Raw genomic sequence first — 13,379 nt, forward strand, 5'->3', positions numbered from 1 at the left:
TAGCTGGGTTGGTCCCAGGATATTGAGAGGCAAGGGGGGTGAGGTAATATCTTTTATTGGACCAACTTCTGTTGGTGAGAGAGACAAGCTTTCACAGAGCTCTTCTTCAGGCCTCCATGCCTCTCTGTGCTGCCTTCAGACCTGAAGAAGAACTCTGTGTAAGCTCGACAGCTTGTCTCTCTCACCAACAGAAGTTGATCCAGTAGAAGATACTATCTCACCCACCTTGTCTCTCTATGGTCTCTAGTGGAAATGAGGGACATAATAAAGGTGCAGAAATTTTGTATGTGTTCAAGTAGTTTTGCTCTCCTTTTGTACGTGGCTTTATTTAGAATACACCTTGTTCTCTCTTCTCTTTTTCTCTATATTTATATTTTATTTGCTTATGGCAGATCTCAAGAAGTGGAAGAATAATATCTGAGAAGGAGTATCGGCTAAATGCTATGAGGAGGGATCACCAAAGATACGTACGGGAATGCCTAGCTCAGGCCATATTTCACAAAGTCCTTGATATGGAGGTATGAACACATATAGACCTTTTAGAATAGTTCCCTAGTCATGTCTGAGGGCTGTTTACTAATGCTGGTGTGTCATGGGGCTGCCCCCAAGAAGAGGGGTATTTGGTGGAAAGGAGGGCGTGGAGTCTCCACTCTTGATGACTCCAACCAGGAGAATGTTTCTGGAACACCCCCAAACTCAACACTCATCCCTCCATCCACAAGATTCTGTGTGTGGTGGTGGAAGATGTGCCTAGCGTGCTGCCACCAGCCATGTGAAGAGGAGAGGAAGCCACCTCAGCACTCAGACAGAGTCCCAAGGTCACGAGGGTCAGATAAATCACAACCCCTCGTGTGTGCCAAAAGATCTAGTCACCTCAGTATATTTTACTTATTAGCTTTAGTTAGAACTGAGAACTGGAATGTTGTTATACACTCTTCTGTGTTTTTTCTGAACTGTGGATCTGGGTAAGGACAGCCCTTTGAAACTCTCCAGCCCTCACCATCTGTAGCTCAGTTTCCATTCTCGAAAATGAAAAAAAAATGACTAACATCTGTTTAAACACAATTATCTCCATAATCGTGTTGCATTTAGCTCAAGCTCACTAGCCCCTTAAAGAATCTGATCTTAAATTGATCCCAAGCTTCAGCTGCAAATTCAAATGGGTTGCAGAGCCTGGCATTTAAATAGCTGCCCTTGTCACTCTTGTTCGTGTTGCCCAGCTTGGCTTCTTAACAAATATTCAATTAATGGTTTTCTGATTAACATCATTCTTAAATCTGAATATTCAAATAATCCGATTCATTGTTCAAGTCTGCACCATGCAGCTTGTAGTGTCAAGCGTTAAAGCATCTGCTTCAGTCCTGTTTTTTGAGACCACAAATCTTATTGTCTACACCAAACAACACAACATTGGAGTAGAAAATTTGCCTTCTGAAATTCATAACTCGATGGAATCAACAGACTGTCAGTAACACCGCCCCACACAGTTTTGGGGGCAAGGACTGTCGTCCTGTTCTGCGCCTAGCAAAATGGGGTCCTGGTCCATGGTGAGAGCTCATAGATGCTCCCACAACAGATTACACATGTGGATCCACTTCCATTTTATAAAATCCATTCTAGATAGAAGGCCCAATCCTAAGAGGGGCATGGCTGTGAGTATCCAGTCAGAGTTTCTCCACTGCATGATCCCCTCACTCACACAGGTGGAAGGGAGCATGGCCATGGCTTAGTAGGTCAGAGATCAGCTGGCAAATGTGCAGCCTCTTAGATCCCCAACAGATCTGCAGAGCAGGCCATCCGCATGCCCTAGGTCTTGGTGTCCTTGCTGGTAGCTGGTTCTCTTGCCATGTTGCTACTGGAGTGCTCGGTGCAGCTTCCCTTTGTCACTTTTACATAGAAGGGAGGATGCTGCAGTTGGGGAATTACTGCTACCTCATTGCCTTCCACCTGGTGTAGTTGTTTACACTAGTGCACAGTGAGGTAAAAAGCTGCTGCTGGTGTAAGTGCGTGTGGAATTCTGATTTGGCAGCGCACTTACAGGTGTAAATGCCTGCACAAAGTGCAGGGCAGTGAGGAATCAGGCCCTGGCTGCTCACTGAGTGATTGCCTAGATCTTGTAGCCTGCCTCTGTAAGCTGTGGAGTGCCTCCGGAGGGACTCCACGCTCCCTCGGCTTTGAAGTGAGGGGGCTCAGCACATTTACAGGCACTCTCACCCAGTCCATATGGAGCTCCTGTAGCACACAGGTGCTTGCTTCCTAATAAACATCAGGTAGGAGCAAGATTCTCTCTTGCCCCCTGCTTCGACACAGAGGAATCAGACTGGTCCCCCTCCTGCCTCCTTGGAGTGCAGTCGCTCCCCCTCTCCCATGCAGCATTCTCCAGGAAGCTGAGACTCTCAGCTTTCCTTGCAAAGCATCTGTTCAACTGGTACCTAAGTGACATGATGGATGAGACCAGACCCAGTATCTTACTCAGCAGCCCCCTAAATCTCTGGCTCCTGGCCTCTCTCCAGCCTGTTTCCCACTAGGTAAGTGCAGGCTCTACGCGATGGCACTGTGCAACAGGAGAAGAACGGGCACAGCAAAGGCGTTGCTCCCTATCTCCGTCCCACCCCCCAAACGAGTGGAGGAGGAAGGAATCTGTTACAATTATAGTCCAGTAGCAATTACTTCCCCCTGGAGTAAGAGGGAGCCCTGGGCCGTTCCTGAGGCAGTACAACTATGTGCTACCTGCCCCTTCCCCCACCCTCGTCAAGGCAGATTGCAAGGTCGTTTCCGCAGGCACATACCATCTCCTATAGGAGAGCAGTTCAGGTTAATATAAATAATGAAACACGTTTATGGCTGTGGTATTCACTAAGCTGATTGTCATGCAACTTTTCTAAGCAAAAGAGAGGGAAAAAACCCATCAACGTTCCCTCTGGCCATACAATTCTGCCCTTTATATTCTGCCCTGGCCGGGGGAATAGTCTCTGCAGAAGTAAAAGCTGACTGGGCCACTATAGCTTTAAAAATGTTAATGTTGGAAAGGGAAGATTTCACATGCTGAAGTGTAAGGCAAGTCAGTGATAGTTACTGAGCAGTGATCAATGGGTGTAATAACCAGGAGGGCAGATGAGAAATACCCAAAGCTGGAGCTCAGCCTTGTGTTCACTGACACCTCATTATGGTAATTAATAGGCTTTCTTGCACTGGCAGCGTCATCATCAGCTAGAAATAAAAAGAAAACTGGAAAATGTTGTGAGGAAGGAGCGGGTTCAGAGAATCAAGGTAAGGATGCGTCACGTGAGTGTACTGAGCCACTTGGCAAACTTGCTCTTTGTTACTTGCCTCAGCATGATTTTTATCAGAACCAGCCCCACGATGGGGTAGAGTCCCTTCAGGAGTCCTTATTCTGGAACCACTGTGTTTGGGCTAGATGGTGCAGCCACTGGGTTTGTGGAAATCCCCTGGAAGTCAGTTTCTGTTCTAGCCTAGAAACCATAGACCTCACATGGTATGAATATCTCTCCAGCTGAATTTCTTCAACTCCTAGCTGGAGCACTTAGAAGACCGTACTGGGGATCCCATCTTCTCAGTTGGTCTCTTATTCTTTATCAGTAAGAATGCACACACAGCAGAGGGCATGCAGTATTTCCAGTCCCACATGTTAAAAAATTAGGAGATTGGCTTTAAAATCATGAGAGTATGTAAAAATAATAGATTGGGTGTTCTGTTTTGGGAGGAGGGATAGCTCAGTGGTTTGAGCATTGGCCTATTAAACCCAGGGTTGTGAGTTCATTCTTTAAGGGGGCCAAAAATCTGTCAGGGATGGTACTTGGTCCTGCTGTGAAGGCAGGGGACCAGACTCAATGACCTTTCAGAGTCCCTTCCAGTTCTATGAGATAGGTATATCTCTATATATTTTTTTTATTTGCCTTTTGCTTTTTGGTCGCTTAGGGTGCACTGGGGTCACATTTTGAAACTTTCTCCACAGCCATGAGGGCTAGAAACTGACTTTTTCTTTAAGAATGAAGGCTGAAATCACATATCCTCTTGACTCCAGGAGCTGAGTCTCTAAGGAAAACAATAATTATTGTGAGACTCATGACAATCATGAGAGTTGGCAACATTGGGGATGTTAAGAAGCTGTCTGGTCCTTTGATGACTTGCAGAAAGAATGCAAACCTCTTAGGGGTTTGAATTTCACTTTTCTCTGCATTCCAGTTGCGACAGGGAGAAGGAAAAATAAATGAAAATACCAATCCTGTGATATTTACAGCCTCGGTTCCAGTCCAGGAAGTACTGGAGAGAAGCTGTGGTTTTAAAGTTTGCCCAAGTTTATATTCAGGACCCTTTATGGCACAATGCCCGCTGCAGTGCTGGGTAATTTTGGACTTCTGACCAGGAACTAAAACGCTCCCCTCTGTGGGAACCCTACGGTTGGTTCTGGTTGTCTTCTGTCCATTGGGGTTAATTCCCTTTGAGAGTCAAGAGACAGGCTGATGCAGGAAGGTGTAATTTACATCTTTCTCCACCATCTTCCACTAATCTGGCCAGCAACTGATCTGAGATTAGACAGTAAAAGGGATAAGGGGTAAAGGCACATCCAACCCTTCACTGCCAGAGGGAGAATCACCACAATATGGAGACTTTAAGAGGAAACAGATGTCAAAGGAAGGAAGTAGGGGATTGCAGAAGATCCTCTAACTTCAGAAAAGAAACGAGGCTTCAAACAAAACAAAGTGTAAGAGACTGAAATACAGAGGGAGAGACCAGAGATTCAAAACATACATGGAAACAAGGGGTGGAGGAGTGGAACTGATAGGATTCATCAGGTGTTTGGACAAGACTGGAAGGGGAGGGAGAAGGGGAAGGACAGAAAGATGGGAAAGAAGCAACAGACCCAGGAATCAAAAGGAATGGGCGATTCTCATTCTCTCTTTTCTCCTTGCTTCTCTCCCATTCTATTCATCTGCCCCTTCCTCCTGCTCTGGTGTCAGACCTGGATCTCTTCTTCCATTTAAAGGATAATGATCTAAGCACCTGCCAAAGCTGATAGTTATTCGTGGATGCAGAAGGCTGGGTTAATGTTCCATGAAGGATCTATAGCCTCCTCTCCCACCAAGAGCTCAGATGTATAACTTTCTCTTCCTCTAGGTGGGACGATCAAGAAGATCAGTGGAAGATATTAATCCTCTGCTCTCTCCACATCCACCTGCTGGCGCAAGAAATCACTATGGGCGCCATGCTTTAGTTGATGGAGAGCAATCCAGCCCCTCGCTATCAGTGAGTCTTATCAACTACCCCTAATCCTATACCATTCTACAGACACCTATTACATCTCTACTTTGTAGTACTGACTGTCCTGATTGCTCCAAGGGGAGTAGGATCAGGCCCTTATTGAGGAGAACGGCATGTCAGTTCTGAGAGAACGGTGGATTTGTTTCATGATAAACTTGTTTTAATACCTTTAATTCCCTCTTTTTATTTGCACTACCGTCCAAGATCACTACACTACGTATTAGAGAGACAGTGGGCATGTCTACTCGCATGGCTGTGCCACCACTGCACATCTGCTGAAGACGCTCCATGCCAATGGCAGAGTGCTCGTCCATCAGCCAAATAAAACCATCTCCGTGAGTGGCGGTAGCTATGTCAATGGGAGAAGCTCTTCTGCCGACAAAGCACTGTCCACACTGGCTCTTAGGTCGGTGTAACTTACGACGCTCACAGGGGGTGGTTTATTCACACCTCTGAGCAACATAACTTATATCAACCTAAGCTGTAGTGTGTACAAAGCCTAAGTGGTCTAAATTTTGGACATCTTTATCCAATGCCAAAGCTGGGAGAGTGGCAATAAGCTCGTTATAATCACAAGTGGGCAGCATTGTTAACTGACAATAGAAAAAGCTAGATTACAGTCAAGACTTTTCAGAAGTGAATAGAGAGACACGGTGGGTGAGGTAATATCTTCTATTGCAGTGGTGCCCAGCCTTATTACACAGGAGGGCCACATAAACCTAAGCACAATCTTGTGTGGGCCAAACAGATTTTACATATTTTAATAAGGACTTGTTAATGTTGGCATAAGTTATGTCACTGAGGGGTGTGAATAAACCATTCCCGAGTGACGTAAGTTACACCGATCTAAGAGCTGGTGTGGACAGCGCAATGTCAGTGGGAGAGCTTCTCCTGCCCACATAGCTACTGCCTCTTGTGGAGGTGGTTTTATTATACTGATGGGAAAGCTCTCTCCCATCGGCATAGAACATTGGCACCAGATGCATTACATCTGTGCTACTAGTGTAGTCTAGTCCTAAGATTTAAAGTCCTCTGTACTGATTGATATTTTAAGTTCAGGTTAGTGTCTATTTTCACACGTGTGTAAACTAAAATGGTGTAAACAAGACGACCATATGCGACTGAACCAGCCACTAGTATGTCGTGCTGAAGCAGGCCGCTGTTCATAAGTTGGGCACCCCTGTTCCATTAGACCAACAGAAGTTGGCCCATTGGACGATATTACCTCACCCACCTTACCTCTCGAATACCCTGGGACAGACACAGCTACAACTACACTGCATACAGAAGTGAATAGTGATTTTGGGTGCTCCAGGTTTTGGGTGCCCAATTTGAGACACCTTAAGGGGACATGATCTTCAGAGGGAAGGTTTTCAGCTCTTTCTGAAAGTCATGATTTCTTAATGTCTCTCAACTTAGGGACCCATATTTTATTGTCAGTTTTTAAAATTTTGATCAATAACTTTTTTGTGTCCTCAAGAGATTTGTATTTTGGGATTATGCACTTTCTACCCTGTTGTAAGGCCTATTTTCGTAAAGACACGTTTCTACTCACCTTTATTTTACAAGAAATCTACATGTCAAATTTCAAGGGCTTGATTAAATAACAGGTTAAAGGTTCATCTATAATGGTACTGAGTCCCTTATTGCAGTGGTTCTCCACCAGCGGTACATGTACCCCTGGGGGTGCACAGAGATCTTCCGGGGGTACATCAACTCATCTAGATATTTGCCTAGTTTTACAGCAGGCTACATAAAAAGCACCAGCAAAGTCAGTGCAAGCTAAAATGTAATACAGACAATGACTTGTTTATACTGCTCTGTATACTATATCATTGTTTCTCAACCTGGGAGAGCTGACCCCTGGGGGGTCACAGGATGGGTTTAGGCAGGGCCACAATTACAGGGCTGGCGTTATGGGGTGGCAAGCAGGGGCCTCACAAAGCTAAGATACACGCTGAAGCCAAAGCCCCACAGCCTAGGGCTGAAATCAGACTTCTGAAAGGGTACAGTAGTATGGAAAGGTTGAGACCCACTGCCTTATTGGATTACTTCTAGGTTCTGGAATGTGCATGAATGCTCATTTTAAAGAGCTCTTCTCTTATTTCAATTGTCCAGTCTTCCTCTCCTCGGCCAAACACAGCACTAGGAAATATGCAACGCCCCGTCCGACTACAGCCACTTCCTGGATATCCTACAGCAGGATCCACACTCAGGACTTCTTCCAGATCCAAACAAAAGCTCTTGGAACTTGAACATGATCATCAGTTTCCTAATGGGGTTAGCCCTTGTTTGTTTATTTTTATGAGAATTACATAGTTTCAGGAACGCATCAGAAAGAATGACTTAAAAGTAGACTAATACTGTACATCTCAGAATCGTGAACCACAGACTGTGTTTAATGCATAATTATTTATCATCAGCTTTTTGTTCAGACTTTCCTTCTTTCCCTTCCTTTTGTTTTGCAAAAGACATTGTCCTACTGACTTCATATTCAGACCTGGATCACAGCACTGAAAAACACAGTGGATGCTTTTTCTATAGAGTAGTCTTTGCATATAAGTTTTTCACTCTCTGTGGAGATTTTCTATAGGGGGAGTGCCTACCTCTTAACAAGGACAGCTGAGGGTATTTGTAGAGGATCTAGATGGAGCTACTGTAAGATAGGTGCATAATTGGTTGAAAACCATTCCCAGAGAGTAGTTATCAGTTGTTCATAGTCAAGGTGGAAGGCACATATCAAGTGGGGTCCCGCAGGGATCAGGTCTGGGTCTGGTTCTGTTCAATATCTTCATCAATGATTTAGGTAATAGTAGAGAGAGTACACTTATAAAGTTTGCAGATGATGCCCTGCTGGAAGGGCTTGCAAGTACTTTGGAGGATAGGATTATAATTCAAAATAATCTGGACAAACTGGAGAAGTGGTCTGAAGAAAATAAGATGAAATTCAATAAGGACAAATGCAAAGTACTCCACTTAGGATAGGACAACCACTTGCACACATACAAAATAGGAAATGACTGCCTAGACTGTGGAAAGGGACCTAGGGGTCCTAGTGGATCACGCGCTAAATATGAGTCAACAGTGTAACACCGTTGCAAAAAAACCCAAACCACATTCTAGGATGTATTACCAGGAGTGTTGTAAGAAAGATGCAAGAAGTAATTCTTCCACTCTACTCAGTGCTGATTAGGCCTCAGCTGGGGAATTGTGTCCAGTTCTGGGTGCCACATTTCAGGAAAGATGTGGTCAAATTGGAGAAAGTCCAGAGAAAAGCAACAAAAATGATTAATAACCTAAAAAACATGACCTATGAGGGAAGATTGAAAAAATTGGGTTCATTTAGTATGGAGAAGAGAAGACTGGAGGGGGGGAGAAGGGGGACGGATGGACATGATAACACTTTTCAAGCACACTTTTCAAACACTTAAAAGGATGTTACAAGGAGGAGGGAGAGAAATTAACCTCTGAGGATAGGACAAGAAGCAATGGGCTTAAATTACAGCAAGGACAGTTAGGTTGGACATTAGGAAAAACTTCCTAACTATCAGGGTAGTTAACCACTGGGTTAAATTGCTTAGGGAGGTTGTGGAATCTCCATCACTGGAGATTTTAAGGAGCAGGTTAGACAAACACCTGTCAGGGATGGTCTAGATAATACTTAGTCCTGCTGTGAGTGCAGGGGACTGGACTAGATAACCTCTCAAGGTCACTTCCAGTCCTATATTGTATGATCCCAGCAAAGCCTCCCCTTCACCATACACAGCTGTAAAGGAGCAGCAACCTCCTCTCCTTTCCTCACCACAACTCCTCCTAAGCCAAAGAAGTAGGAATAGAGAAGGGGAGCTGCTCAGACTAGTGGAACCTGCTCACATGGATATGTAATTACCTAAAGGGGGAAATTCAGCCCTTCTCCCATAGCTTTGAAAAAAATGAAGTTAATAGGATTTATGTTGGTAAAGGTATGAGTGGTTCGGGGGCTGTGACCCTTGTGCAGGCACTGGAAGGTACTACAGTAAGTTATCATGGACCATCAGCCCTTCTCCCAGCCGGCTCCCATGACTGCCAGCTCTCAGATGGGATGGTTTATGTGGACCTGCTGCAGAGCCCAGTTCCAACACCTGCAAGGGTCTGAGTTACTTCTGTACACCTGCCTCCTGCTCCAGGGCCTTTGGCTCCTGTGCCTTTGGATGAATTTCATCCTGGAGGAGAAGTAAAGTCATTTGAAAAACACTGAGATAATTTTGTGCCCAATAATTTTATGAAACTCCTTAGTTTCTGCCCCACAAATGAAAGGAAATTAGTACTGCAAAAGCACTGTTAATTCATTCACTATTCTGGCTGGCTGTGGTTAAGAGTCTGCTAGGATCATAAGTAATACACAATTTAAAATTTTTTTAATCAGTTCTTGGGTTAAATTTTCAAGGGACCTGGACCCAGGTCCTCTAGCTGTGCTTCCAGATTCATATTCAGGGTTTTGCTTGCACGAATCATTTCGCAAGCAAATTTGTGGGCACCGATTTAGAGGCCCCTGTTTGAAAATGTGAATGTAAAATGGAAGGAAGAGTCAGATCATGTACATCCAGGATGGTCCCGAGTTGTGCTGAGCAGGCTCAGTGTTTGCACAAACTTGGGTTTGACGTGGTTAAATGTGATTGCAGGGAGAGAAAAGCATGATGAGGCTTATGAACTCAGTGGATTATTCACCTGGATTATCCCCATATCAACTTCCCATCATTAACAATTACGTGATACCGGTGCCACCTCCACCCCAAAAAGGAGATAACGTAAAGGGAGTTAGGCATGGGACTTCCAGGGGCAGGCGCTTTCGCCCGACCACTGCACCAAATGGCTTCGAGCAGCTGTTAACAAAGGTACAGTATGTGATCTCTTTTCCACCCCCTCACCCCGATGGCTATATTTCTTGCTCCAGAGGTGGTTTTACCAGATATACTGTCTTGAGAGCATGAAGAGGCAGTGAAGTGATTCAAGACATGCTGAATCTGGTTAGCAGTGGAAGTAGTGCCAGCCTCCTCAAGGGGCCAGAGAGCGGCAAGATCAGCAGACCAGGGCCAGTGCTGGGGGCACATACCCAAGGCTGTGCACCCTCAGAGTTTTGTCAGTGCCAGAGTTACAGTGCAAATCTGAGTTGGAGCTCTAGTTTGGAGAGTGCTTGATGGCACAATCTGTTCCTACATGTTTGCTTTCATGCTGTGCTGAGATATTGTATTGTCTTCTATTCAATGCAGTAGCCTGGAATTGTTTTCCACAGTCAAATTAGTTTAATCAAATATATTAATAACCAGGCAGGCACTAATTCAACTGAGCAGGACTGAAATCATCACTTGGAAGTGAACCAACTCAAAAACTAGAAGCAGCAGCTAGACCCTGCCTGTTTTTGTCCTCCTCCCCACCCCTATTTAAAGCTTGGTGTACTCCTGAAAACCCAACTTTTGATTGTTTTGTTTTGTGAGCTCTTTCCAAGGATCCATCTATAAAGCATTTCCAGTGAAGAGAGTGGTTTTACATGTGTTCACAGACATGAATCTAAAATCATTTGTTAAAGCGAATCAAGTGTATCAAACCATTTAACAAGTAGGTGTGTTCACAGAATCAAGATCAGAATGTTGGGAGAATAATCTACTCATGATTTGTCGTTGTACCCCACCGAACCCATTGATAGCCCCATTCAGCTAAACAATGTATTAGGTTTCCATGCCACAGAAGAACTGAAAAATTGGCTTTTATGGTGCAGGTCCCTGGCGTAAAGGACTCAGTCCTTTCTCAGGCAGAACTACCATTAACTTCCATAAGAGCTTGCCAGTATGGGGGCTTCATGCTTAAGCCCACATTATAGTCAGAATAATACAAGGCAAATGTGGAACAGACGGATTGGATCATCTGGTCCATCTCCCTACCAGGGCAAGATTGTTCTTAAAAGCCCTCAGTCAGCAGCTGTGCTGGAAAATGCCCCATCCCTTTCTACGATGTCATAAGAGAGAGCAGAAACAGATTAAATTTGCGGTCTACCTACATGCTTGAAGTTAGCCACATACTTGTGTGTCTTGCTGAATCAGGACCATAGTGAATCATGAAGAGCTCAGAGGCTGAACCTTTTTTTTCCCACATAAAACCCTAATCAAAGAATTTTTAATAGTGTACAAATTAATAACAATCAAAGGCTGCTTGCAGAGCATTCACAAATGGAAACATGAAATTAAATACATGCTTTGCTATGTAAAGTTCACGCTGCTCTAACTAGAATTTCTTTGCAAAGAGAAGGGAGGAATTTTAAATGGATTCTGTTCGAAAAGTAAACTGACATACAGGAACTATTTAGATGTTAGATCTATAGCTGGGAGGACAGCTGATTTGGGTTTTGGATACCAAATACAGGTTTGGTAATTTCAGATTTGGATAAGCATTTGCCAGATCAAAGGAAATATAATTCATCTATCTGGACAGTCTATGTTTGGTAAAGACACACAAGACCTGATCCTTGGGTCTGGTGGAGCTGTGCTCAATGCAGGACCCTAGGTGATGGGCAAACCTAGCTGTATGCTACCTTTGCACATCCCTGATCTGCTGGGTTGCCCAAGTGTGTGTAAGAGCAGCCACAGTGCTTTTTTTTAGCAAATTCCAGCTAGATTGGCCTAAGGGTCTATTACGCCATCTGGGGACTGCTGGAGTCCAGCAGTGCTCTGGCCATGCCCCCTTCTCCCATGTACATTCGTGATATGCCCAATGTCCCCATGCCAGGGAATCCTCAGCTGACTCAGTAAGGCAGCCGGAAGGCCCCTTCGCACCACTGGAGTGTTACATAGAGTCTGAATCAAGGCCCTGGATTAGACACAACAATTTGATCTGTTTGCAGTTCAGGAAGGTTAAATTCAGTGAGAGAAAAAGAGGTGAATGAACACTTTAAAAATGTCTCACCAGTGCTGCCCCTTTGTTCACCTCTAGTTAGGAGTCTGGTTATTGAATGCATTTTTTGTGCTCCTGTTGTAGGACTCGGGAAAATTCCATAAGCCCTCATTACACAGCAATGCATCTGTTACAATGATCTACTTAGGAAAAAGTGTGCACTTGTCTCATGATGACACTGATTACAGAGATGAAATCAAAGTCTATCAGCAACATTGTGGAGGAGAAAACCTTTGTGTCTACAAAGGCAAGCTACTGGAAGGAGGTAAGGATTAAAAGTTGAGGCGTTCATTTTAATTCTGGCAACATCTTATTTTCTGGATACACTGTTGATGTGATATCAAAGTCATTTCAGCTGAGCTCACTCAAGATATGCACATCCAGGGACTTATAAACCAGCTGCCTCCAACCTAAATCGAGATTTACTGTTCCATGATTGAAAATGAGGCTGCAATTACTTTTGCAAATTATGGAAGAAGGAATTTAGAGGAGTGATTTAACAAAATACTGTGGGTTAGATTAATTTGTGGATAGAGATGTATGGTCAATAAAAGCTTTGCAGGAGTAAACTGTCCCTGAATACTAAATTATCTGTTTCTGAGTAGCAGTAATACATCAGTGTATGCTTTTTATTGTTCCAGAAGGAAAATTATATTCTGGGAGTCTGATTCTGAGCCGTTTTATGCTGGTGTGACTCCATAGACTTCACTAGAGTTACTCTGGTGTATCAAGAGTGAGAGGAGAATCAGCCCTGGGAATCTACTATTCCTGATAGCTGAAAATCCCTCTAGGTTAAGATCAGAAGTCCTCAGATGCAATGAAATCACAGTTGTTCTCCTGCATGAGTGGTTGTGGTGCAGGCACAAGGGAGTTCTCCACAATCACTATACATCACACAATTGTACACGGTTTCGGTTCTGCCTAGCTGACTGTGGAGGAAGGAGGGGCATCTAAAATTAAGGAGGGGAGGATTACCACAGATCACAATCCTTATTCCAGCCTGGGGATTGGAGGAAGACTTCTTCCCATCACTGCCAATGTTATGGAGTTCCTCTGCATAAAGCCTATACCCAGGAGCAGCACAGCCCACCCATGGTGCCATGCTAATGAGTCTCTGTAACCTGAAATGATGACTACTATTGCTGAAGGGGTGATTTTAGTCTTCCAATTGA

General features: G+C 44.3%; 1 protein-coding gene across 1 annotated transcript in view; it reads left to right on the forward strand.

Annotated features, from left to right (window-relative positions):
• Positions 1-13,379, forward strand: part of ERICH3 (glutamate rich 3) — a 63,286-nt gene that overhangs the window by 14,883 nt on the left and 35,024 nt on the right. Inside the window, 6 exon segments of the mRNA XM_030571895.1 lie at positions 393-518; positions 3,199-3,270; positions 5,140-5,268; positions 7,402-7,563; positions 9,945-10,157; positions 12,292-12,472. Of these exon segments, the coding sequence (XP_030427755.1) occupies positions 393-518; positions 3,199-3,270; positions 5,140-5,268; positions 7,402-7,563; positions 9,945-10,157; positions 12,292-12,472 (883 nt within the window).

The sequence above is a fragment of the Gopherus evgoodei genome, chromosome 8 (assembly GCF_007399415.2).
Source record: "Gopherus evgoodei ecotype Sinaloan lineage chromosome 8, rGopEvg1_v1.p, whole genome shotgun sequence".
NCBI classification, from domain to species: domain Eukaryota; kingdom Metazoa; phylum Chordata; order Testudines; family Testudinidae; genus Gopherus; species Gopherus evgoodei.